This window comes from Phodopus roborovskii, unplaced genomic scaffold (genome assembly GCF_943737965.1).
Source record: "Phodopus roborovskii unplaced genomic scaffold, PHOROB, whole genome shotgun sequence".
NCBI classification, from domain to species: Eukaryota; Metazoa; Chordata; class Mammalia; order Rodentia; family Cricetidae; genus Phodopus; species Phodopus roborovskii.
Window position 1 is genome coordinate 11,723,519 of NW_026125397.1, and position 27,872 is coordinate 11,751,390.

At 40.3% G+C, this 27,872-nt stretch overlaps 1 protein-coding gene across 2 annotated transcripts in view; it reads right to left on the reverse strand.

The window, feature by feature from the left end:
• The window catches only part of Ncoa7 (nuclear receptor coactivator 7), a 133,916-nt gene that overhangs the window by 44,306 nt on the left and 61,738 nt on the right, over positions 1 to 27,872 (reverse strand). For both annotated transcript variants that reach the window (XM_051175485.1, XM_051175487.1), the window contains exons 3-7: positions 24,770 to 24,990; positions 6,994 to 7,073; positions 5,281 to 5,388; positions 2,330 to 2,443; positions 1,484 to 1,609 (exon numbers count right to left, since the gene is read on the reverse strand). In XM_051175485.1, the coding sequence (XP_051031442.1) occupies positions 1,484 to 1,609; positions 2,330 to 2,443; positions 5,281 to 5,388; positions 6,994 to 7,073; positions 24,770 to 24,990 (649 nt within the window). The remainder of the gene's footprint in view (positions 1 to 1,483; positions 1,610 to 2,329; positions 2,444 to 5,280; positions 5,389 to 6,993; positions 7,074 to 24,769; positions 24,991 to 27,872) is intronic.

The window sequence follows — 27,872 nt, forward strand, 5'->3', positions numbered from 1 at the left end:
TTGCCCTTCCACTGGCTTTGTGAGCCACCGTCTCCTGTGTGCCAATCATATCTATGCTAGCAAAGCTAGAGAATATGCTGGAAAGATCCAATGCTGGTGGCTGGGGAGGCAGCAGACAGTGACAGCTCCCTGTTGCTCACACAGCCTGTGTTGTCACCCTGCTTCATACACTCATGTGTCATGGGTCCCCATTTCTCTGTCAGAAAAATAACAGACTGTCCTAACCCCATTCATGATCAAGGACATACTGCCTTATAATCCTCCCAACAGCAAGACTTCACCATCTCTAGCATGTGGCTCTCATGGGAAAACAGAATGATGGTGCTGAAGACGAGCTAATATTTTTGTCTAAGACAATCACAGGTCTCATCCTCAGCAAAATTCCATATAAACAGCAAAAGGGAAAATTTGCAGTTCTAGTTTGCACAGCTCTATTATAGACATTAGGCAGTAGCCTGCAGATCTTCAAATCTGAAGCTTTATCAGATTATATTAGAGCGCCTGCAGATCGGGACGACAGTATCCATCAGGGATGGTAGGAGAGATTTCTGGCAGCTAAGTCAGTTGATAGCTTTGACCGGTCTTGTAATTATCTTGTGAATTGTTTTGCAGTTGAGGAATCATTCATTTTTGTTTTCAGAAGTTTCTCTACTATTGTAAATTTACTGATGTAAATCCTCTACTCTATGCACAGAATATTAATATAGATCCTTCTAAGGAAGTTTACTAAAAGTTGGATTTCTGTTTTAAACACCAACAATCTAAAAACTAAAAGCATGATGCAACTGAAACAGTATTTAATGATAACATTACCAACATCAACACAAGTTAAAAACGTCTCCTTTTTGATTAGCGGTTAGGCTCATTACACAAATCATCTCTTTTTAGTGTCACCCAACAGTTAAATTTTAGTGTCATTCTTATTTTATGGGTGGGGAAATTAGAAAACAAGGATTTTCAAATACCTTCCTCATGTTTCCTAACTAGCAAGTATTAAAGTTAGTATTTAAATCCAAGTATTTGCTGTACAACTCAAATGTATCTGCCTAACAGTTTACAGGTCAGAAGCTAAAATAAAAATGTCCTATAAATCCAAGATCACAAGGGATCATATTTCTTTTTCCTTAAATTCTTTTTTAACTTTCATTGATTCTTTGTAGACTTCCCATTACTCACCCCTGCCCTACTTATCTCCCCACCCCCCACATCCACCCTCTGCCCCTGCAGCAGCCCCCCCCCCAAAGGCCCAACATTTAAAAGAAAAACCAAAACCAAAGCAAGCAAACACAGAAAACAAAAATATATTTCTATTTAGTGAATATATTTCCTTCAATGGGGAAAAAAGTCAAGTAACCAACAACAAAATCAATGAATGTCAAATTCCGCACTTCAACTGTGGGTAAAATATTTTAATGGAGTTTTCCTTCCAGAAATGTCCAAGCCTATTTAGATTCCCTGACTGTTAACCTGTCACAGAGCATACCTTTCCATCTGTGAAGTAGCGACAGTTCATTTTGAGAAATTTCACAACACCTGGCTCATCTTCCTCAGAGGTTGATGACAAGACCCTCTCAATGGGTTTTAAGGCCTTTCTTGCTAAGTCAGCATCCTTATGAAAGCAAAAATGGCCAAAATTAGGAAAAGAAAATTAACCTATTCAAAACAGCTTACATATAAGTATGTTATACCCTCTTTTCCTCAGACATTGAAAAGGAAAATGATACATGTCCTTCAAAAGTAGCACACACAAAAGTTTCTCTACTATTTGTAACCTGGTATAAATTCTTGACTCTACGCAGAGAATATTCATAACTTTCTTCAGAAATTCTCTAAAAGTTGGATTACTTTTGTACATACCAACAATCAGAAAACTAAAGTCATGATGCAGTTCACATCATTTTCAATGCTAACAATACTAGCATCAATATGACTTGAAAGCTTCTACTTCCCAAATTAGAGGTAAGTCTGATAAGTATCCAGATTCAAACTGAGATAGAAAAATACATGTGAGCCCCTAAAACTCTTTCTTTAAACATCTTAGAAAATATTCGAGATGAATAAATGCATACTACGTCATGGATTCCAATTCCCTGGCAAAGCACAATGTACTCGACTGGGAATTCAGCTTTGGAAAAGGCATGCACCTTTATCTTTGAGACCTTTTGTAAACAGGTGTGCTGGGAGAGGATGAATTCTCTCAACTGATGACAACATCCCTAGCCTCACTTGTTTAGGGAAATTTTCAGATGTAATTTTTTAAGAACACAGTGTACTGATCTCTACCACTAACAGAAATGAATCCCAGCCTGTAAGGTGCTAGCATACATACAGGCAGCTTGTCGTATTCTGCATCTGATGATGACGGAGAGACAGTAGCACCAGGAGTGGATGATGACAGCCGTAAGGTACTAGAAGGGAAGTTGGCATCTGGCACAAACAGGACCTATAGGTAAGAGAGCATGACTGAGTGAGGGTCAAAGTCAGGCAACTCCCTAGTTCATACTTCGCGAACTCAAACATCTGCCCATCATACTCAGCGCCTCGGTAAGACCCAAAGCTTCCATTTCACTTATAAGCAATATGGGGTCTTCTGAATCACACATGAACTGTGCTAAGCAATATTAAAGGGCACAGTACAGTGGGTGCAGAACACTGATGTTGCAGGACAGGTGAGCATCTTGTCAGGGCCAGTGACGCCTAAACAATAGGAACTGGGAAGGAAGGAGGGAAGTTAGTCTCACTTCCCAGGAGGGAGACCGATACAGCTTGAGTATCCCTTACCTGAAATACCTGGGGCCAGTACTTCAGCTTCAGCATGTATGTATGCATGTATGCTGTATATATATGTATGTGTGTGCGTACATGTGTTTATGTGTATATGTATACATATGTGTGTGTGTTTTATACATATAAATATATTATTTATTGTATTATCTATGAATATATTAAATATATTTATTATACCAATTTATACCTCATATAAATATGTATCTATATAACTGCAAAGACTTTACCAGCTTTGATAACCTGAAAACTCCAAATCTAAAATGCATTATTAATACTGATTATATATGAGGAGAAAAAAAAGGAGCAACGCAGACTACAAAATATAATGCCCCTGTTAGGCAGAAAGGAGCAAGTCCAGGCCAGTGACTTTCAATCAGGCCCGAGAGCCAAAGTAGCATGGGCTTTGCATAAAGAACTGCATAAAACAGAACCAATATAATAATCCATAAGACTATCTTAAATAGTGTATAATAACTTCTGCTGCAAAACAGTCTGCTTCCTGAATTGGTATTACGATACTGTCTTTCAATATTCTTTCAATGAAACAGCTACATTTTGGCATAGAATCAAATATAATCTTCAAATAACGACCTTCAACTGCTATAGACAGAATTTAAAGCCCATTTAACAATTGGTCTCGCACTAACAGTGTTAGCATTCCTTCTTAAACCCCACTTCAGGGGGCTGGCAAGATGGCTCCGTGTTTGCTATACAAGCATGATGACCTGAGTTCATGAGTTCAAGCTTTGTAACCAATGACAAAAGTCAGATGCAGCGTCACATCTACAATCCCAGCACTCTTAACTAGATGGGAGGCAGGACCACGAGGGAGCCTGCAAGCCAGGTAGTCTTGATACACAGCAGAGCAAGAGTATAGAGGCAAGAGCAATGTTGCCCCAACCAACGAAGTAGGAGAGAGCTGCCTCCCCAAAAGGTCCTTTCACACTGACATGCGTGCACCCGTACTTACACACCCCCACACACAGAAGGGAAAAAAAAGAACTCATTAGAACCCAGAAAAACATACAAAACATCCTAAATTAATTGTTATTGTTATTTATTTGTTTTTAGATTTTAAACAGGGTCTCATTTACCCCAGTGTGGTCTCAAACTCCCTATGAACCTAAGGATGACTTTGAACTTCTTCCTTGTTTTTGGTTTTCTGAGACAGGGTTCCACTATATGACAGCCCTGGCTGTCCTGGAACTAGCTCTGTAGACCCAGCTAGCCTTGAACTCACAGAGATCTGTCTGTGTAAACCACCATCACCCAATCTTGAACTTTTGATTTTCCTTTTTCTATCTCCAAGATGCTGGAATTACAGGTGTGTGTCAGCACACTCCACCCTAAATTATTTTACTGAGTTTGCACATAATCTTTAGCCTTGACTTAATAAGTACTGTCTACGGTCTCCATCATGGGTCAGGTATACATTATTCAGAAATACCCCCATATTATAAAACAAGTCCGAAAGGAAGTGGTTAACATGCCTACTTTTCTGGAAAAGAGTGTACTAATTTCTGATAAATTTACAGTTCATTTGCTAGTTAATTACCTGATACTATGGGTGTCCTAATTTCCCCTTTTCAGAAGAGCAAAAATACTAACTACTAGGTGGCTGGTTTGAGTGTCTATTGTCTTCATACATTACAATGAAAATAAATACAAAGTATAGTGACAACATTATTTAAAGTTGTATTTGAGAAAACATTGTCTACTCAGGAAGAATTGGACATCCTGGTAATGTAGAGATGCATGTGCTAGTAAGTCAATAATGGAACCTAATGTGCTTACAAGACCCAGTGTTTCTGTGGATAAGGCTGTGTTTTGCCTCAGTGATGTGTTTTCAATATCCAAACTATTTAAATCCATTGGTTGAATGTACTTTTGGAGTGAAAAAACTCACAGAATATAGTATCATAGAGAGTACTGTATCTAGCTAAAGAAGCAGGATTATATATTTGCCAGTTTATTTATGATGACAAATAAGATACTAAAATCCTGAAAGACAATGTAGATTGGTTTTCTTGTCTTTATCTTTCTCAATGTCTTTTTCTTTGGTGGATAGACAATTATGGTACACATTAAGATTTTTTTTTTTTTTTAAAAAAATCTTTCTAAATTTACCAAAGAGTGGACAAAACTGCAATTGTAAATAAGAATTAAATATTCTAAAAAAAAAAAAAATCTGTGTTACATTTGACAGGGAACAAATTGTGTATCAATTTAAAACTCCTCTTGATACCCCAAGAAATGTTTCCTACCTAAGTTAATGATTGTGATAAATGTGCTAATCGTTTCCCAAATTCAAATCTATGAACTATTTCTATTAAGAAGCCTTCAGAATTCTTAGATCTAAGGAGATGAAGTTGTCTTAGTTCTTACAGATAGTTCAGAAGACAATTCTGTGGCACCAATTCTAAGTCATTTAATATGGAAAAAAAAGAAGGCAAATATTCTAAAGTAATATTAAACATAAAAATAATTAATTACCTGGCCTGGAACAATAGTGTGTGTGAAGAGTTTATTCAGTTCCACTAATTTATTGGGAGTGATGTTAAACTTCAGTGCGATGGAGTTGAGGGTGTCCTGGCTTCCAGCCTGCAACAGTTAAATGAACAAGCATCAGTATGTAAGGTGAAAACAAAACAACAAATAAAGAAAAGCAGAAATACTTTCAATAAATGACACCAACTGATTCATGATAGCAGTGGATGAAAAAGTAGCAGTTCCATCCAGATGTGCCATGAGAAAGAGGGTGATTAATTTTTCTTTGTCCTTTCTTGTAGTGTGGTTGCTCGACGTTGCTGTTGGTTTTGGGGTTTGCATTGAGATAAAGTTACACTCCACCCTGAAAAATCACTAAGTAGCCCAAGTTTGCCTCAAACTGGCAACCACTTTCATGCCTCAGCTGGCCAAGGGCTAAGAGTTTTAGGTGTGACCCCCATGCCTGTCTCACGTACAACACTCAATGAAACTACACACAAAAGCATCTTAACTTCAGTTCATTTCTGGGCTCCCTCATCTTCGGTGTTTACCCTGCACTAACAGAGTTCTAACTTCCTTTTGGTACTATCATAAAACACATCCGATCCCAGAGGTTTTCAGGCTTTAGGATCAATACAAGATGTAGATTGAGAAACCAGACCCTAGAACCAAAGGATTGGCTTTGAGTTCCAGGACTGCCACTCACTGGCTGCATGACTTTCTACACAGCAAATCTAAAAAGGGATTTATAAGAAGCATAGTCAAGCGAGGGCAACAATGTCTAACTCCTTCTGAGATGCCAAAGAACCTCTCAGCAATGAATTTAAATAGAGCTACAATTGTACGCTCAGATAGTATGAAGTCTGTGCTAATGACTTCATTACCATAATGGGATAGGCAAGTGCATGGCAAAGGACACTTGGCACAGTATTGTTCATCTGTAGCTTCCAAGTATATGGAAGCATATTCCCTGGCAAGTGCCAAGAATACAACATAAAAAGGGTCTAGTTTCTCCTCATGAATCAAAGAGTTAAGGCACAAGATAGACATTTGAAAGAGCATATCAGTGATCAGTGTTAAAATGACTAATTGATAAATGAGAGAATGAGACCTGATCTAGAATTTCTGGGTGGTGAGAAGAAGTAGAAATGGGCATGGAGAACAGGGAAGGTGAGTTTAAGAGTGAGAGCCTGCTTTGTATTAATACTTGATCATATTGCTTCTTTGAGGAGGAGAAAACATAGAGATCTAAAACAATATGTTAAGCAAGAAACAGACTGATGACTTTGGATCTTAAAGAAGATGTCTGGGAGAATCTTCTACAATTGATGGTCATAGCCATCTTGGAATCAATTCAAGTCATTTGTTTGTTTGGAGCAACAAAGCTACCAGCACATCCTTCACTGAAAATGTTCCTCCTCTAAATAAGAAAGTTCATCTTATTAAACCAGGTTCCAGTAGGGTGTGCATGGAGTGGTGAGGGAAGTGGACACCTGCATGGCCTTCCAGACAATCCTAAGGAAGGCTGATAATCAATGGAATGACAGAAGCTGTACCAGGGAGAAAACATGGTGGGAAAAGAAATGACTTAAAACAAGTCTTGAGAAACCACATAAACCACTTCAGAGTATAGTTAAAGAGCCAGGTAAGTCAAGGAGAAACAATATGCTTGTGCAATACAGTGGCAAAAGTCACCTAAGCTCCCCCAATCATACTTACAGTGTATCCCATGGTACCATGGGGCTTCTGAACCACCATCTTCTTCTCTTTTTTATCATGAGTTTTGCTTTGATTGTCATCTGAAGGATAAATCATGCATCAAGAGTAATTTCACTTTGAGGAATTAAGACAGACTATATCTACATTATATGAAAATCCAATACTAAATTGAGATAAAAATGAGAGCAGAGCTAGGCGGTGGTGGTGGTGTTTGCCTTTAGCACTCGGGAGGCAGAGGCAGGCGGATCTCTGTGAGTTCAAGACCAGCCTGGTCTATAAGAGCTTGTCCCAGGACAGCTCCAAAGCCACAGAGAAACCTTGTCTCAAAAAACCAAACCAAACCAAACCAAATGATACCAATAGGAAAATAGGTTGTAGGCAAAAATGGACCACACACATAAAGTACAGTACATCTGTGATCACCAGAATAAATGATTAATACTTGCTGCAATCAAGTAATACAAGGAAAAACATGGTAAGGTTTCCAGTTATTAAAATATTAGTTTAAATGGGACTATTTTGTGCTAATGAGGTTGCAGCAAATCAGTATAATCACTATATAACATATAAATGGTACATGATGCAAATGACTTCAGCCTTTTAGATAGATAATGGTTGATTTGTGTAGCAATAGCTGTAAGATGCTCATTCTCTAATTTAGTTATCTTTCTTTTAAGAATGTATGAAGCCAAACTAAAATAAAGAAGTACTAAACACATATTTCTTAAAACATTATTTACATTTTTAAAAAAGCCAGAAGAACCATAATTCTAACAATGAAACTGCAGATTTTGCTATGCTTTTTAGTTTTGTTTGTTTTAAGACTTTGAGAGAGGTTCAAGCATCGTGGGCTAGAACTGAACTTTCTGTGTAGCCAAGGTTGACTTTGAACTCCTGATCTTCCTGTCTCTGCCTGCCACACACTGGAGTTACAGGTGTGTACCACCACACTTGCGTTATGCAGTGCCAAGGAGCCAACCAGGTCTTTATGTATGCTAGGCAGACACACTAACCACTAAGATATCTTTGCGGATTATTCTGTTATTGTAGATAACTACTGCTGGTCTCATATGATCCAACTTAATAGCTATAGTTAAATACATTGTAATGTGCTTATCTAAATATCAAAAGCCATGGAGACATATTCCAAGTTTTATCTGGGCAGGAAAAAAAAAAATGCACATCAAAATGAGATGTCACTTTACACATACCTGACAAGTCACAGGAGCTAGATAGATACCCTGAGATCAGATGGTCTCGCAAGAAACATGAACCGCTACCAGAAACGTAAGCTGATTCAGTTGCTGCAGCTCAGAGCGCCTACTAGCTGTGCATCTAAACTGCAGTTTAGCTCGCAGATGCACAGGGTCTCCCAGGAGGGAAACACTTTATACACAGCACAATTATCTGCCTGGGGATATTCATCACTGTGTCCTCTGAGGCAGGGGGTTCTCTGACAGTCCAAGGCAGTAATTAAAAGTAACAAAGCAGAGGGCACATGGCCACAAGTTCACATCAAGAGGGACAGGAGGGGAGAGATAGACCAGTGTCAGTAATGTCCGTCTAAAACAGTCACACGTAGTTTTCAAGGGCACATAAAAAAAAAATTAAACACTCCCACCCAGAATATATTAGAAGGACGTGGCACAGAGATAAAAATGGCAGAGGAGAAACGGGATATAAACAAATAAATAATAAACAAACAAACAAATGAGAAGGAGCCTGTCTCTGACCCTTCATAACTGGCTGTAAGAAAAGAAATGGGAAAGACTCGGCCCTCTGCATTTGAAGTCCCGCAGGCACACAGTCCACAGAGAGATCATCATGTGGACCATATATGCAAAGATACAGGGATGCGGGCGAGAACAGGAAGGCAGCAGGACACGCAAATAGTTACATCATATAGGAGTTTTCTAGCTTTTCAATGTTCCCTATAACCAATATCTAAAATAAGACATCAAGAGCAGTGAATGAAGAAGGTGCATGACAGTTCATTCCTGTCACCTTCCCAGACCAGAACATTCTACACAGCTCATTTTCAAACAATGTAACCACAGGGTTTCTCAGAGTCTCATGACACATGTAAAAATGGAGTCACCTAGATCTGGGAAGGTGAACAATGAAATATTAACATTCTTCCTTTTTCTTAATGCCATCTTTAAGAAACTGAATTTTTTTGTTTGTTTACATGGGAGATGGACCCCAGGCTACCATTCCCAGAAACCTTCTAAGGCTATATGTTGTTGACTCTTTCTTTAAAAAGAAAAGAAAAACTCTGTGTGTGTGTGTGTGTGTGTGTGTGTGTGTGTGTGTGTGTGTGTGTGTACCACAGGGTCCATGCAGTCACAGGACAGCTTCCAGAGAGTTGGTTCTCTTTTTTCATTATGGAAAAAGCTATTGGTTAATGTATTCACTCATTCATTTGAGATGGGAGCTTCTCTATCCCAGACTGGCCTCAAACTCACTATGCACCTGAGGATGATCTGAACTCCTGATTGGCTTACATTTGCCTCCAGAGTGCTAGTATCACAACCACACCCAGCTTTATGCTGTGCTGGGGACCGAACACAGACCTCCTGCATGCTGGGCAAGCATTCTCCCAACTGAGCCGCATCTGCAGCATTGTGCGGCCCCTTGAATGTCTTCCATCTACTTTCTTCATGGCATGTCTTTCTCATCCACTCCAAAAATAATTTTTGTTCTTTGCTGGATCCAAGCAACACGGAGCACTATTATAGGCCCGCTGACTTGTGGACAGTTAATAGATTGCAAAAGTATATATATACATGCGTGTGTGCGTGCGTGCGTGTATGTGTGTGTTCCTTTCAGTATAGGTTTAATATGTACACTTGAATAATAAAAATCAAAAATGAAATTTACCTTCCACAGACAGAACATCAAATATATATTCCTGCTAAAACAATGACAGTGTCAGAACATGGTCCAAGAATGTAGTCAAATGAGGGGAGTCCTGACTGTTTGTAAGAAAACCAGACAAGAGTCTCTCAACCTCAGTTTCTTCAAAGGACAGAAATGTCCCTGAAATGTGTTTTTGAGCCCCTCCCAGGTCTATGGGATAGGCGAGAGTTTACTTTAGCTGCCGTTATACACCTTTTTTGACACTTTGATTGCCTTTTGATTGTACACTTTACTCGGGTGACTCTTCTTAACTCTCAGAGAATAAATCGTCTGATGCTCTGAATAAAGTTGGCTCTTGCCTGAGACTTCAGCCTACCTCATTTCCAGACTCCCATCTTCCCAGCTCCATCATTCTCAAAGCAATAGACAAGAAGGGCAATGAGCCAGGCAGTAAAATACTAACTACCTCCCTACACGTGTAAGGGCCAGAATCACATCTACAATGAAGACAGCTGGAGCATGGCACCTGGGATTCCCAACCCTGAAGGGGCAGAAGAAACGGGTAGATCTCTGGAGCTCGCTGGCCAGTTAGTCTGGCTGAAAGCGAGATCTCCACACTCAGTGGGGCCATGTCTCATAAAGTAAGGTAGAGCCCATGTAGTGTGTTCTGGGATAATAATTTTCAATAAATACATTAAAATAAAATAAAGTAAAATAAAATAAAAAACACTTGACATAGAGATCTGACCTCCCCACACATAGGTGCACACCCCTTCATGCCAGAGTCTAAGGATGTGAAATCCTTGAGGTAGAGCTCAAAGTGACCCCATTGTTGAATGTCTTGAGCTGTCATAATGATGTCTGGTACATAAGGTAGAATGAACTTCCTGATACAGATCAACTTCCTGGATATGTCTATTGTGAGTAAAACTTTTCACTGCACACTGTCACATTGGGAAAACTGCACGTGCCTACCAAAGCCACAAACCAAACAAAATGCTCTACAGCTGGACAAATAAAGAAAGCAGAAAGTACCTGGTCAGTTTTAAGAATAACCACCTTTCTGGCATTGTTGCAGAATGTAAGGTCTCACTTTATTTCTTACAGATAGCTAGAAAGATGGCCAACTCTGTGTCCCAGTGAATGGAGTCAAGACAGGCTCTGCAACACAAAGCCTGCAGCGGTAGAGATTTCTGGCCCTGGGCAGAGGTAGGAAGGGACAGGAAAGGACAGAGATCCAACTCTAGTAGTGAATGTGACAGCCTATGATTATCCTCAAGGATGCATGGGGTTTCTCAGTGACCTTAACAGCCTCAGGCCTCCTCACAATCCTTCTCTACCCACCAAATTTTAACTTTCCCCTTATTCTAAGGATTGGAAGCAAATAAGTAAATGTACCTATGCACAAAAAAAACGTAGCTATCCTTGATTCCTCAGAAACTGTTCTGAACAAGGTGATGGAACATTTAACTAGTCCTAGCTACAAGATAAAATGAAAATGGGCCATGTGAGACCCTGTTTCAAAACACCATTTGGGATGGGAATGTAGTTCAGTTGGTAGAGTGTTTGCCTATCTTGCAAGAATCCCCGGATCTAATCACTAACAATGTATAAACTGGGTGTGCTGATGGGATTACACCAGTCATCTCAGAGAGTGGGAAGTTAAGGCAGGAGGGACCAAACAGTCAAGGCCATCACTGGCTACAGAGTCTGAGGACCACCCTTAGCTAAGTAAGGCCTCAAGTGTTCTAAAAAATTTAAATAAATAAATATAAAAATATCTGGATACAACTCCAGACGGTGAAATAGTGTCCTGAGAAGCTACTCTTCAGAGGAGATGTCTCAATGACATTCAAATAAGAGGAAATTAGAGAGGCAAAGGAAAAACTGTCTGTGTCTCTAGATTTGAAAGAGCCCTACTTTATGTCCCAATACTGGAAACTGATGTCATTAACTGGAAATCAGATCATGTGCCATCTCATTTATATCACCAACATCTGACTACAATTTCACTTTGGAACAAAAAAAAAAAAAAAAAAAAAAAAAAAAAGTGAGTGAGTTTCATTGGTTTTGTGACAGAAAACAAGTTACCTGAAAGTTCTATATCAAGTCTGTCATCTACAACATAAAGAACTGTCTGATAATGTCACCAAGGAAACAGTAATGACCACTGAGGAGGCTCTCTGACCTGCTGAGCGAGCATAGAGCTTTCTTGAGGTGTCAGGCATGCTGGGGTGGCCTTTAGATGACGTAGGTGCTTCTGAACCATCCCTGGTCCTTTAAGGAACCTCTCATAACTCCAGTCAACACACCGGTTCATGAAGTTGGACTCGGTGGTCACTAGCTCTCTAGCTGGGATGAGCATCTGATGTTTGTTGTTTCCCCTGGACTGGTGTCACACAGTACACTCACAGGTCTACAGTGGCTGGCTAACTACCTAAAGTCATCCGAACCTTAGTTCAGAGGTGTGGTTTGGCCCTTAGCTTTTCTAAGGAAAAGTCCTTAGCTTTTTGAAGGACTATCAAGAGATTGCACAGGCACTACACAAGTCCCGTTACATTTTTCCATCTCCTGATGTGCTGTGAGGACAAGCCTCTAGCAGCAAATCCAGCAAAGCCTGGAAGGCTCCTGGACATGATTTCTCCCTAACAACTCAGTGTCACATGAAGTCAAATCTAGTTATTCATAACTGAAGAAAAATTCCTTTGGAATGGAGATAAACTCAGAAACAGCAGGGGTCATGGAGACAGTTTGGAAACCAGACAGATAAAGAAAGAATCACATAGGACTTCACTTTCAAACATTGGAATGTGTTCTAGGCTGCACTAAGAAATTAAACTCTCCTAAAGTAGACCCCTGTAAACTGACACCAGACTTTATATCATAAACCAAAAGCAATTACAAAAAACAAATTAGTGGACCAGAAATGTAATTCAGTGGTAATGCATTTGCACAGCATGTATAAGGCTGTAGGTTTGACAAGACAAATCAAAACACTAGCCAATATCAATATAAGAATCTCTTCGTCAGTGTTTATATGCAGTTATCTTGGAGTCCCTAATCTAAGTGAAGGATAAGGGTGTTAAGGACGAAAAAAGGAAAAACAAAACAAAAACCTACCTATTAGCTAGTTAATTTTTTCCCTAAAGAACCAACACCAACATCATCACAAGAATGTCAAAAAAAAATGATCAAATTGTTTAGAAAAGTATCCAGACTTTTTTGTTTGTTTTTTGAGAAGAGTTTCTCTCTGTAACCTGGCTGCCTGGAACTTGCTCTGTAGAGCAGGCTGGTCTCATACTCAATAGTTGTAATAGAAACGGAGTCAGGGAAGTCCCAAACATGATGCTGTCTGTCAGTAAGATGCCTAGCAATAAATATATCATAATAGCAAGATACATATTGAGTAAAGTCTAAAACTTCAGTGAGCTATATAAATTGGAGTTTACACAAAGGAAGAAGCATACAATGCTCTCACAAAAGGAATCTCTTCTTTATAACCACGACATTTCCTTTTCTAATTAAAATTTAGATTAAATGTTGCTTAATGAAAGATAAAGTTACTTTGAAGGAGAAATGCTGTATTTTTAATCAGCTTTATCTAAAAGCACAAATGTATAAAATGATCAAACTATATTTAAATGGATGTATTTATATTTTAAATATATTTTTCAGAGAAATAATCACAGAACCATACAGCCTGTTTTGTAAAGCTGTAGCAATTGAAACACGGCAGCATATAACTAAAAGATGGGCATTTCGTGTAGAGTAACATCACCATTAAAACCCAGTGAGAAAAGCTAGCTTACAAATACCATAGAACTTCCTCTTGGTGGGCATGTTTAGTTTGGGCATTAAATAGACGGCAGCCAATGACTCCAGTTCTATTTTTAATCCCCACGCAAATCTGAATAAACATGTAAAATAGGATGTCAATAAAGATTAGACAAGACAATTCTGGAAAAGCAATCCACCGTGAGAGAAACAAGAGCTTAAAGATAACTAAATGAGGCTAGGTAAACAGAAAAAGTTAGACCATTGAAATTCATACAGAGATTCAAGATTTTATCCTAAAGCCAAAGGTGGTAATATATGCATTTAGTCTCAGCTACTCAAAAGGCTGAGGCAGGGGGATTGAATGCGTTGAGGAGTTTGAGATCAGTCTAAGAAACACAAGAAGATTCTCTTTAAGAGGAAAAAATAATAAAAATTTAGCTCATAAGTGATTTCGAAGAAAATGACTTGAGTATCTTCATAAAGAGGTAACATATTCTCCCTGATGAGATTTCCACATCTCTTCACTTAATATGTCAATGTTGCTAATTAGAGTTACTGAGAGATGAATAACTCTAAAAAAAAAAAAAAAAAAAAAAAAAAAAAAGACTCTTTAAAAAAGAAACGGGCTGGGGAGATGGCTGCTCTTCCAGAGGACCTGGGTTCAATTCCTAGCACCCACATGGCAGCTCACAAGTGTCTGTAACTCCAGTTCCAGGGAATCTAACATCTTCACAACAATACACATAGAATAAAGTTAAATAAATTAAGTAAAAAAGAAACAGAAATGAAAAATATGTGTCAAGAATGACTACGCTCTGTATTTTACCCTCTGACACAAAGGAGATGGTGGAGTATAAGCTACTTCCTCCCTCTCAAGTATGGCACACCCAGTATATTACTATGATTGGTCAGTAAGACATTACTTAATGTTGTTAGTATTTAACCAAACTGAATCATACTGAGTGGAAATCTAGAGGCGTTCCAAGGGCAGAGAAACAGCCTGTCTTGAGGACTGTTCTATCACCTGCAGTGCCGCATGACAGTCCTAGGTGAGTAATGAATGCCATAACCCGTGACAGTCCCCAAACTCTGAATATGTAAGGACAGTTGTTTTGGTCAGTAGCTGGTTTATATTAACCATAAACCCAGTGGGTGTTTTGGGTATGCCTACACTTACGATTAACAATCCCAGTGACCCAGTACTTGTGAATTCACATAAATGGGTAAGTGCCAACTTTACCACCATTAACATTACAGCTTAGGGGAAGAATGTTCACCTGCAATCTCTTTTTTCTATACCAAGAAACAAGAATGTTCTGAGGGGGAGTATCAAAGGCATGAAAGCTGTGTTTTGTGCTGGCTTGGTTTTGCTCCAGAGTTGACTTGCAAGGATGAGAGCTACGCCTGAGGAGTCACTCTGGCTCTGGTGTCAGAGAGCAGGACATTAGTTTCTGTCACATGCTAGCCCACGTGTGCTTTGGTGAATTCCTTAGCATCTCATTTTTTAACTTTTTAAAACAGCCCGCTGCTTCCTGTTGTACATCATAAGGAGTCACCAGCCCACAGCATTCATGCAAAGACAATCTTTCCAGCCTTTCTTCCTAAAACTTGTTTCTTCTCCCCTCTCTCAACCTTTCCAAAAGTCTTTATTTTTAAAAAATCATCTATGTTTTTCCTACTTTATATAAATGGATCATGGGTCTAGTGGGATAAAGAGTTAAAAGTAAATATAGGAAACATTAAAAAGGCAGTTGCATTTGAATCAACATTTTTCAGAATCTGTGTTGTAGTCCGCTTGGAAAGTACCACAAATTGGTAGCAAATGAAGAACAGAGACCTAGTGTCCACCATTCTAAAGACTGGGAGTTCAAGATCAAAAGCCCAGCAAATGCCCTCACAATGTGCGTGCTGACTGTGCCCTCATGTTGTAGAAGGGGGCAACATAGCCTCCTTTATTAGGGACCTTAAATTCAATTACAAAAGTGCTGCCATCAAGCCCTATAGATTTCCTGAAAGACCATACCTGCAGATATGAGTGTCCTGAGAATGCTCACTTACTTTTTTTTTTACTTAAAAAAAAATATATATATGTGCTGGGTGGTGGTGGTACATGCCTTTAATCCCAGGACTCAGGAGGTAGAGGCAGGTGAATCTCTGTGAGTTCGAGGCCAGCCTGGTCTACAGAGGGAGTTCCAGAACAGTTTCAAAAAAAAAAAAAAAAAAAAAAAAAAACCCAAAACAAAACAAAAAAATGTACATGTATTCCATCTGTCTCTGTGTGTTTATATTTAAATACTTTGGCACCATGATGCATACTTAGAGGTCAGAAGACAACCTGGGAGAGTAGGTTCCTCCCACCATGTGGGTCCAAGAGGTTCAACTTAGGTCATCAGTCTTGGCAGCAAACCTCTTTACCAACTTAGCCATCTTCCTGGCCTAAGGCAGTGTACATCTTAACCTATGAATCTGGGGGGTGGGGATACAAATTACAACCATAGCACTCATTGAACAAAATAATAGAAATACCGCTAGCTCATCTGCCCCTCCCCCCCAGAGACAGACAATGTTCATCTTCTGCTGACTCTACTTACCAGCTTTAGGCCTCTGATTTTTATAGGTAGTTGTCTTTTTTAATGAAAATAGAACCATGCTTTAGAACTATTCCCAGTACATGGTTTTGGAAAGTCTTCATTTAATTAATTCTATGTCCCCATCATTTAGAAGATGGTACATAGCAATAATACATTTTATGTCACTTACTTTAATTATTCTTTAATGCTATTTTTAAAAGTACAATGGCAGTCACTGCAGTGAAATACTGTAATCTGACCATGACTGTTTCCTTACAGTGAACTTTAGCAGAAAGAACGTGTTGGGTTGAAGGGTATACAAAAAAGCAAGGCTCTTGGTAAAACTCTCCTCCACAAAGATTTAACCAGATTACACTTCGTCATCAATGTTTGTGTGATTCTGACCTTTATGTCCCTTCAAATTCCATTGTTGAAGTTCTCACCCCCGAGGTCATGGTATTTGGAGATGGAAACTAGCATATGACCAGATCACCAGGACACAGCATCATGAATGTGTCCAAGAGAGACCCATGCCCCGGCTTTCCCCCATGTGCCCGGTTCCCATTAGCCTTGATCCTGAAGGACTTTTCAGCCTAGAGACCATGATAGTTCTGCTGTTTACAAGGCACCCAGTCTCTGACACTCTTCCTCATGGTCTTTCCTGCCTTACTTGGCGATGACTTGCTTCTTCAAGCTGAAGCTACCACTAGTCTGCCGCTGTCCAACACGTGGGACATTTCTCAGGCTGTGAGATTTTCCACTGTACACAGCACATGTTTGGGGAACGGGACTTGTGTTGTACTGACAGGTATGACTGTGACTGGTCTAACCTCCAGGCTCAAGGTCAGATGTAGGAGAACTGGGTTTTTAACACACAGCTTCTAGGTCGGTAGCAGCAATTTTGTTTGTTTGTTTCAACAACAACAAGAACAGATTACAAGAGGCTATGCAGCTGGAGGCATGGAGGTTTCTACAGAATAGGGATGTTCTCCTTGAGGCAAAGCCGGAACAGTCACAGGAAGTTTTACAAGAGGCATTTGTTTCACTGCTACTAACTGACAGGTAGACACTCATCTCATAGTGGAATTTCTTTGGAACAATTTTGCTTTAGAACATGACATACCAGTGCGGATATTTTGAATGTTTAAAGTGAAGTAAGTTTTACAAGCAGGTTGGATAGAAATCTCATAGCAGTATTGATGCTGAAAGTAGATCATGCATTGGACAAACGCAAGAATGCCATCACACTGAAGCCCAAGCTGGAGGCCTGAGAAGCAAAAGTCTTGAGCAATAGAACCTTCTCTCTTCAGATCTCTGTGAACTTCTTGGAATGTAGAAACAAGTGGGCCCTTCAGACTGTGAAATACTTCTAAATGCCATGAGGCCAGAGAACAAAAAACCCATGAGATGGGCATTTCTCCCATCGGAGATACTCTCTTTCTGTTTTCTGTTCTTGTTTCTCAATATTTGTTCATCTGAGAATTACACAATTGGTTTTATAATTGATAAGCTTTATAATTTGTAATTATACAATTGTATAGTTGGTTAATTGGCATCAACATGAGGGACTAGATCAAGGTTTGGGGGAAGCTAGAATACATTTTATGTTCATGCTCATAACTATGCATTTTAGGTTTAATTATTATGAGGCTCACCACCAACCAACTTCTTTTCTTAATCTTGAAGCCAAAATTTTGATATATTTAACATTAAGACATTTCTCCCTCTCAGTGATTTATTTCAGGAACTATATTAAAAACCATTCAAGCAACATGTTTCTGGACACTCCTTATGTCTAAGACTGTCTTGTCTCTGAATTTGAAACATAACTTTCACCTCTCAACTGAAGACTTTCATTGTCCCATCACAGACAACTAAATCTGTGCTCTGCTCTCATCTCTGCTCCCTCACACAACAACCTCTTTTATTTTCTGTATAGTTCTGGCTGTCCTGAAATTCACTATGTAGACCAAACTGGCCTTAAATTCACAGAGATTTGCCTGCCTCTGTCTTCCAAGTGCTTGGATTAAAGGCATGAGCCATTATGTATGGCCTTGCAACAAAATTTTACACTTTCATCTAGAAATATTTTTTAAGCCATTTATCCATGACCCACAAATGCCTCCTACAGTTAACTTACACCTCTTCCTTCATCCTGCCCTACATAAGGTGAGCTCCTTCGATTTCTGTGCAAGTGTTTCTGCTCTTTAGTGTACACTTCCTGTCTCTCTGGGCTTTGATCACTGCTTTTGTTCCTATGTTTTTTCTTTTCACCAAGAATGTGTTTTATTCGCAGATCCTTCCTCCATGTCCCCTGACAACCAACATCTTCCTTCTTTTTGCTTTCCTCCTTAGCTATATTCCTGTGTATTCTAGAAAAATGTAATTAGGTCATTTCTATGTACTGGAAACTGAACTAAGTCTTGGTCATTCTAGCAAGTTCTTCACCATAAAGAGTCACCCACAGTCCCTTAAGAACTTGACACAGTCTCTTCACACGAGAAGTCTATTTTAACACAGTATCCTTCCAGCCATTCAAATCTAAAGCATAAGAAAGCTCTCTGCTCTGAGCAAAAGGTTATATATTGTTATAATTAATGGCCTGGCTTATTTATGTTTGGAAAAAGACTTACCAAAATAATATTATGACCTTGTCATTCTAAACCTGTCTGTGAGTTGAAACCAGAATCAAATGACAGATACGAAACTCACCATGTGGTTTTAAAGAGAAAAAACAAAACCCTTAGAAAAAGTGATCAGTGTGTGGAAAGTTGTTGAGGTTGTCACTGTGGGAAAGAACCCAGTCGTGGGTTACTTTCATGTTTTCATGAGAAACAAAAACCTACAGCCAGTGAAAAGCAGAGAGCTTCCGTTTTTGAACTTTTTCCTATTCATCTTCTGAATGCAGGATGGGAAACTGTGATTTACAGTGATGAAGACAGACACCATGGACTTGTTACTGAGAAACTAACTGGAGCTGAGTCAAGATGAAGATGTGTAACCCTGCACTGGGAGGCTTAGCAGAAGGGTCACAAACCTGTGGCCAGCCTGGGCTGCACAGCAGGACTATAAAAGGGAGAAAGAAAAAAAGAAAGAAAGAAAGAAGGAAGGGAGGGAGGAAGGGAGAGCAGAAAGAGAGAAGGGGAAGAAGATGTTTACAAAGAAGAACCACACAGCAAAGAAAATTTTCAAGTCAATCTTTGCCTTCGGTGATCTCAAAATGCCACGTTCTTACATAAGCCCTTCATGTTCATTATAATGGCCTCCCAAATAAAATTCTTTGCAAGTTTCTTCATTGCTATGCATGATCCTTGGCATTAACACTTTATAATAAGATTATAATAAAATAATGCGATATTTTAATAACATTTTATTCCAAGTTGCCTTATTTTCCATGGCTTGCAAAATCTCTCCATCTCTTCTCACCCTTACACTGACAGATATATATTTCAATTGAAGACGGTCCTCCATCGAAACCTCTGCATTTCTAATATTCCCATTTCACCTGCAGGACTTAGAAGGGAAGATGGGCACTGTTCTAACATTAATGGAAAATGTTATTGCTAATTTAATAGAGTTTGGTGCTTCAGTGAATTAATCATCTTTTGGGAGATTCTGAAATGCTCCCATGAGTTGTATAAAACTTGGCTCAGTATGGTTGCACAGACTTTTAATCCCTGCATGGCAAAAGCAGATCAGAGGGGTGGGGATATGGGGGACAGGAGGGCAGGGAGGCAGAGGACAGAAGAGCAGGGGGCAGAGGGTCAGGGAGACAGGGGGCAGAGGGGCCCAAGAAATGCCAGGAGGGTCTCTGTGAGTTTAAGGTTAAACCGGACTACAAAGTGAGACTCTGCCTTTAAGCAATTTTCTCAAAACTGAGTAATAGCTAATTCTTAAAGTATAGCAAGACACAAAACTACCAAAAACTTCTTGTTTTAAAAATATTTATTTTGTGTGTGTGTGTGTGTGTGTGTGTGTGTGTTGCCTGAATGCATGTCTGTGCACCACATGCATGCAGTGACCGAGGGGGCCAAAAGAGGGCGTTGGATCCTCTGGAACTGCAGTGACAGATAGTTGTGAGCTGCCACGAAGATACTGAGACCTGAACTTGGGTCCCCTATAAGAGCAGCAAATGTTCTTAACCTCTGAGACATCTCTCCATGCTCCCTATACAACTTCGTAAGCAATATAAGTAGTTTTTTTTTTTTAAGTTCTGTATATTAGCAAATATAAATGCAAGCACAGAGAAGCAGAATTCACTTGCTCTAGAAGTATTTTGATATTAACTGACTCTACATGCTATGCTAGATACTGGGCCTTGAGTTCTCTGATGCACTTTACCTTAATGTAATTACTTCCTTTCCTACTCTTTGTTGTTACAATGAGGCAATTCTAGTGACTTGACCTCTCTAAAACATTCTTGTTGGCATCTTATTGAGCTGTCAGGAGATACTCCTGACTTATTGCCCAAGGCTTCAGTGAGTCAGAGATAAATCTATCTGAAAAAGCAGAAAGAATATTTTTGTCATAATATCCTTCTGCAATGCCTACTATTCAATAAACATAGGGGGGGGGAACTCCTGTAGAGCATAGTGGCAGAGGGTGGCAGAGGCAGTTGAATCTGAGAGTTTGAGGCCAGCTTGGTCTACACAGTGTGTTCCAGGGCAGGCAGAGCTACACGGTAAGGTGCTGTCTTGAGATATAAAGAAAACAAAGTCCCTTATAACTTCTGTACCCAGGTAAGACAACTCCCACGCCTTTTCTGTCTGCATTTCTGAGCCCATGCTGCACTTCGCACCATTAGCTTCTTCTTTTGCATCTCTGTTGGTTCTTTGGATCACGTCTTTTACACAGACTCACATCGGTAAAGAACAATTAACTAGGCCCTTTGAGAGAAAGGACTTAGCCTTTCAAAAACACCTCCAAACAAAAAGTCCATCCCCTTCCTTCCTTATTCTTGAGTTTCCAAATGTGTCACCTACTGACTTTGATTTTTCTTCCTCAGATACTATGTTAATTAGCATATACTGCTCTGTCTTTGAGCAAAATTTCTCAGAACTTCATTTCCCTAAGGTCCTGTCTCAGACCAGCACAACCTGCCTTCATCAATTCAGATTCATCCATGAAATAACGGGGCTCCCCCAAGTCTGAGTTTCACAGATCTAAATCCTTAACAGACAAGAACCTCTCCTTCTCAAATTTCCTCACTCTCTTGCCACAGCCAGAGAGCAGCACCACAGAAATAATCAGGGCCCTGGGTCAGGAATGAATCTTGACTCAAGGTCTGATACTCCCCCTAGTGGTATAGAACCACATCCTGGGACGGGACTCTAGTTGGTGACAGGTTCTGTGAGGCCAATCAAATCTGAGCCCAAGTTTGTCAAAGATGGTCAAATTCGGTAAGAGCCAATGCAGCCTAAAATTTAGTGGTCCACTCAGAGGCTTGATCCCTGGACTGGATTTTCCTATGAAAGGACCCAAATCTCCAAGCCAGTGGCCATCACTGCCGTTCTTATAAGATGACATAATGACATCTCATCGCTACCAAGGAAAAACCACATGCCAATTTCAACTCGGTGACTGTACTGTCACCAATATCCTAGAGAATTCTCAACAAATAAAACCAGAGTATTCATTCATTCATCTATGCACTCGTCTTTCAGGACGGGGAAGTAACTGAGTTAGTGAAGTGCTTGCCTTGTATATATGAGGACCTGAGCTTGATCTCCAGTACACACACACACACACACACACACACACACACGCACGCGCGCACGCACGCACGCATGCACGCGCACGCACGCACGCACGCACGCACGCACGCACACACACACACACACACACACACACACAGTCTGATAGGATGGCCTATGTAATCTCAGCACTGGGAAGCAGTGATAGCCAGGCTACTACTCGATGAGTTACAGGCCATTGAGAAACCCTGTATAAAACACGAAGTAGAATGACACTTGAGGTTGACTTCTACACGTGAACACAGAAGTGTCTCACACACACACACACACACACACACACACACACACAGAGCACCTGTTATAGAAGAGATATTACAGGGTTTTAGTCATCCCAGCCTGCAAACAGAGAATGGATAAAATCATGAAAATGTAGGTGGAGATCTGGCCTGGCCTGGACAGAGCCAGGAAGGTATTCCCAGAAGACAAGCTAGCTGAACTGATCTTGTGGGGTCAGGAAAAGTTAGTGAAATAAAGTCAAAGAGTGTTATTTTAAACTCAATGATATACTTTCAACAGATCCTACTAAAGAAGAAAGTCATTTTAACTAGGCAGGCAGTCACACAAAACAAGACAGAATGCAACTTTCCTTAATTCTCGTCCTTCCAGAAGGGAGTACACTGATGCCTTAAATTGTAAGTGTAAGCATATTAATTACTCAGGAACCTCACTCATGTACAGGGCTATCAAGCACATTGGTGGATTGAAAGTAATGGCACCAGTTTAGCTGTAGGTCACAATGTTTAACCATCTGTGCCCTCTGTAGTACTAAAAGTTCCATGTTCATGGCTGAGGGCAGACTACTTCATCAGTCACTGTTGGAGCAATGGATGTGAGGCATCTCTCAACACCATCTTCCTTGATAGGCCTGGTCTCACTTTCTCAGTGCTGTGACAACATGCCCGGTAAAGTAACTGAGGAAGGAAGGGTGTACTGGGTCTCACAGTTTAATGCACACGCCATTCTGATGGGAAGTCAGAGCAGCAGGGGCTGCATCCTCAAGCCAGTAAAAAAAGAGCAATGGATATTTGTGCTCAGGAAATGGTGCTGCCCACTTTCAAGATGGGTCCTCCCACCTCAACTAACCTAATCAAAAGATTCCCTATAGGCTAAATAATGTCTGCCAGATGTGCCTGGAGGCTTGTGTTGGCGGTGATTCTAGAACATGGTAAGCTGACGCTAACCATCACACACACCATTAGGCCTATTGGGAAGTTGAGTTAGACACAGAAAGAGTTAGACACAGAAAGAGGACACACCTCTCTGTAAGTGCCATAATCTGGACCAAGTTCAGGGACTCCAGAGCAAGTCTTCGAGACCTCATCTCGTTGCTTTAACTGCAGGATGCTCTCTGCACACTTCTTTATCTTTTCTGTCTTTGCCTAGCAACGTTACCTATGTCATACCACATTTCTGCCTCCTTTGCAGTCACTGAATAGACTCCAGACATGCATGTGACAGAACAGTGGGTATGAGACAGGTGATCTAAGTACGGCTAGATATGCCATCATTCCCATTTTCAGCAATAGTTATTCTAAGAAACTCCATAACATTGTGGATTTATTCTAAATGACGTGGGGGGTTGTGGTTTTTTTTTTTTTAAGTTGATACACGCTAGACTTTGTCTCCTGCAAAAAACTGTAGTCATTACAGTACTTTTATGAACCTATTTATTTCACTTATATTCTATTTACATTCCATATATGTTCTATTTATAACTATTAAGGAAACAAGATGGGCCTGGGAATGGCTCAGTGGGTAAAGTGTCTGTTGCATAAGCTTAGGGATCTGAACTTTGATTCCCAACACTCATGTCAAAGGCTGGATGTGGTGATGGTCTCCTATAATCCCAGTGCTATGAGGCAGAGAAGAATTCTTGGAGCTAGTTGTCCAACCAGACCGGTCGAAAGTGAGCTCCAGGCTCAGTGAGACCCTATCTCAAGAACAAAGTTAAGAGCTGTAGCGAGATATTTACTTTGTCAGCACAAATGGCACTGACCACGCCCATTGGGGTGGGGACAGGGGCAGATACTATCTAGAGGAACTAGGTCTGAAGAAACCCCCCCCCAGCTCTCTCTTGCTTGCAGCATGGGGTGGGGGGGGGGGAGGAGAGCATCAGGAGACATCCTTGGGACTAGGAACCTGCTGGTGTTCATTTGTCTATGTTGTAAGTTATTTCTCTCTGAATAAACATCTTTTCATCCTATTTATTTTTCCTGATCCTTATTAAACCACAATAAAGAGCAATATAGAAAGGTTCAGAAGTCAACCTCTGACCCCTACATGCATGTACAAACAAGCACATTTACTTACACACACACACACACACACACACACACACACACTCAAAACAACAACAACAAAAAAGAAAATAAGCATATTTCTCCTACTGGGAAAATGTTTATCAGCATACAGTATGTGACAGACACACTGCTAGGCAACCAAAGTGTAAAGCTGAGTGGAGCACATTATTCACAGCTATCCTTTTATATTATATAATAAATAGAGCAAGAGCCAGGGACTCGGAGTAGCTGATCTATAATCTGGTACTGTTAATATGATAATGACTCATAGTTTATGGAAAATTATTACAGATTCAGATTTTTGAGGGTAGAAGGCTTTTTTTTTAAATTGTTTTATTTTTATTTTCTTATTTTGATATAGGGTTGGGCTTATTTACCCAGGCTGAACTGAGCTATTATTATTTTGAGACAGGGTCTCATGTAACCCAGGCTAGCATTAAATTCCCATTCCTCTAGCCATGTTCAGCCTGTGACAGATTTGTAAACAATGTATACCAGCAGTGTCACAAATACTCACCAATACTGTAGTATCTCTTTAGTTCGGTGCGCCTGATTTCCTTTAGCTGGTTGTTTTTTCTCTTCTTTTTCTCATCCGTGCTACATTCCCCCTCCACTGCAACGTTTGACTTGTCCTGGTCCAAAATGACTGAATTAGGATCCTCCTTCCCGGAATGACTCCTCGTGGCTGATGCTGAGACGATCTCTGCATTCTGTTTGGTTTGTTTCTTCTTTTTCAGTCTACAAATGGAAAAAGGGAAACCCTGAAGAAGTGCTATCTGCAATCCTAATTTTATGCTGTGGGGCTCTATCATGGAATTATCTGATACATAAAACACTACGGGCCCCACCCCCCAACTCTTGCTACACAGCACACAGACTGGCTTCCAGCTTATCATCCTGCCGCAGACTTCCAAGTGCTGGGCTCACAGGCATGTGGCGCCCAGCCTGGGTCTTTCTCCACCCCTCTTTGAGCAGAACTCGGTGACTGAGAAGCCAGGGAGTATACATGCGAGGCAAGCAATCTACCACTGAGTTTAGTCTTCCGTTCTGTTTTCACTTAAAAGGAGGAGGAGGTAGAGACGGAGGAAGAAGCAGCAGAAGGAAGAGGAGGAGGAGAAGTTATTTGAAGACAGTGTCTTGGAGGCCTGTTCTTTTCTGAAGGGAAATAAATGGAGAGTAGATCTGGGGGAAAGGGGAGGTTTGGGGTAGGTGGTAGTTTGAAGGTAATCGCACCCCATAATCTCATAGGGAGTGGCAGTATTAGTAGGTATGGCCTTGTTGAAGTAGGTGTGGCCCTGTTGGAGGATATAAAGTCTCCTATGTTCAAAACACCAGCCAATGTCTCAGTCTACTTCCTGTTGCCTGCATATCAACATGTAGTAGCTACCCCTCCAGCACCATATCTGCCTGCATGCCACCATGTCCCACAGTCCCACCATGGTGATAATGGACTGAACCTCTGAACTGTAAGTGAGCCACACCAATAAATGTTTTCTTTTGTAAGAGTCGCCATGGTCATGATGTCTCTTCACAGCAATAGAAACCCTAACTAAGATGTGGGAGGGGGAGCCATGAGTAGTAGAGGAGAGGATATGGTGGCTGGAATGAATTATATGAGAGAAGAATCTATGTTTAAATTTAAAAATCTATTTTCAATTTAAAAATTTTAAATTAGAATTTAAAATTTTTAATTTTCCAATTAACAAAAGAAAGAAAGGTGTCTTCCTTGGTTTTGATGCATATGGAGACAGGAGCTCAGGGAACTAACATATGTCTTGTCAAACACTAACTATGATACATGAACTTCCTTAGCTACCAACAGGCTCTTTTATAAGGGTTAGATGAAATAACATATGGCAATACCTAACACAAAGAAGCAGAAACAGAATAGCTAAATTACAGGGTTATAATATCTAGTGACATCAGAACTCAGCACTGTAAGATGACACATGTCACTTTCAAGCATGCCATTCACTATTGTCCCCAGAGCACCAAGGGCTAGAGAGCTGGGGAAAAGTGCAGGCGAGTTCATATTTCATCTCTTTGTGTGCCTGGCTAAGCACACACACAAACAATGCATGCACACACACAATTACAAATCAAAGTCAGCCACAGAAGGGATTATTTTCAGTGAGAACATGATTATTTCCTATCAGATATTTATTAAGCTATGTTAGTGGTGGAAGAATAGACAGCTCTTTGTGAAGGTAGGTCTCTGGTAATGTCTCTAATAAAATAAAAAAGAAAATCTGATCAAATTACGGTATGAGGCTTAATGCGCAGTGCCCTGGCTCTCTCTGTGTGGAGCGAGCATCTCTTTGTAGGGAGTGGTCTCTGCAAAGGCCTGAACCCTTTCTCAAAAAACACTGACCATATATGGATGGGCTGGCTGGTGCTGTTCTGTGTATTAGCTCATCAAAACCTGCTTGAAATGTACCTTTGCCATCATTCACAAATGATTTTTTCTTTTTCTCCTAGAAGAAAGCAGGTGCATAAAATTAGCTCTGTATCTTATCTCCTGAGATATGCTGTTTCTCCATGCTCTGGATTTTTCCACTTGATGTCCCCATTTCACCCTCTCCCTGTGATGATTAAATCCACTTTGATCTGGGGCATGAGTTTTCACAAGCGGTAGCAGCAGTGTGTGGGGACATCTCATTAGACACTAATTTTCACTTGTGGGAATTACAAAGTGGGATATGCTGTTTCCCTTGTTTTCTTTCTTCCTTTACAGATTATTGTTGTCAATGGTCCAGCCAAACAGTTGTTATTTCAGAAGGGAAAACGGGCTGGAAAAGAGTAACACCTACTAGTTTACAATAAAATAGGGTAAAACTTAGCGCCTTTGAATTTCTAAATCAGTTTTTTTGTTTGTTTGTTTGTTTTGACTAGAGTAATCTGGGTTTCTTCCTTCCTTTCTTTCTTTTTCTTTCTTTTTTGGACATTACCATTATAATTGGAACATCCTGGTCTTGCATCTGGAAGCAGAGCAATTTCTGGAACCCTGCTAGGAAGCCCTTCCTTGCAATACAGAAATAGACACTACCTCTTTTCCAAGGTTGAGTAACTGGCAGCTTCTGGCAGAGTTAATGGTCCTTGGACTGTGCATTTTGGAGCTTTTCAAGTTTTCTCCTTTGTTTTCAGAGTACTTCCTTTATTTCATCTAAGGTGTGTGTGTGTGTGTGTGTGTGTGTGTGTGTGTGTGTGTGATATGTACATGGCTGTGTGTTTGCATATGTGTGTGCACTCATGTGTGCATGTGTATGGAGGCCAGAGATCAACATGAGGAATATTACTTATAACTGGCCACCTTATTTTCTGAGACAGGGTTTCTCCCTGAGCCTGGGGCTTGTTTGAAAAGTACTGAAGGACATTTAGCATTTGATAGCTATAGGTACAAATGAAGACAACAAACCTTCATTTGGTTAGATTATACTTACTTTCTTTCAAATAAATCACGAGTCCAAGAACAACCAACCATTTTGAGTGCTGCCCTGGCCCCCACTGCTGTATTTAAACCCTGTCTCTTCTAGCTCCAAAATGTCCCCAGGAAATCAACCTCTCTTCTTGTTCCGGTCGCACTGAGCACATCAGACTCTGCCTGCCCCGTACTGTGTCCA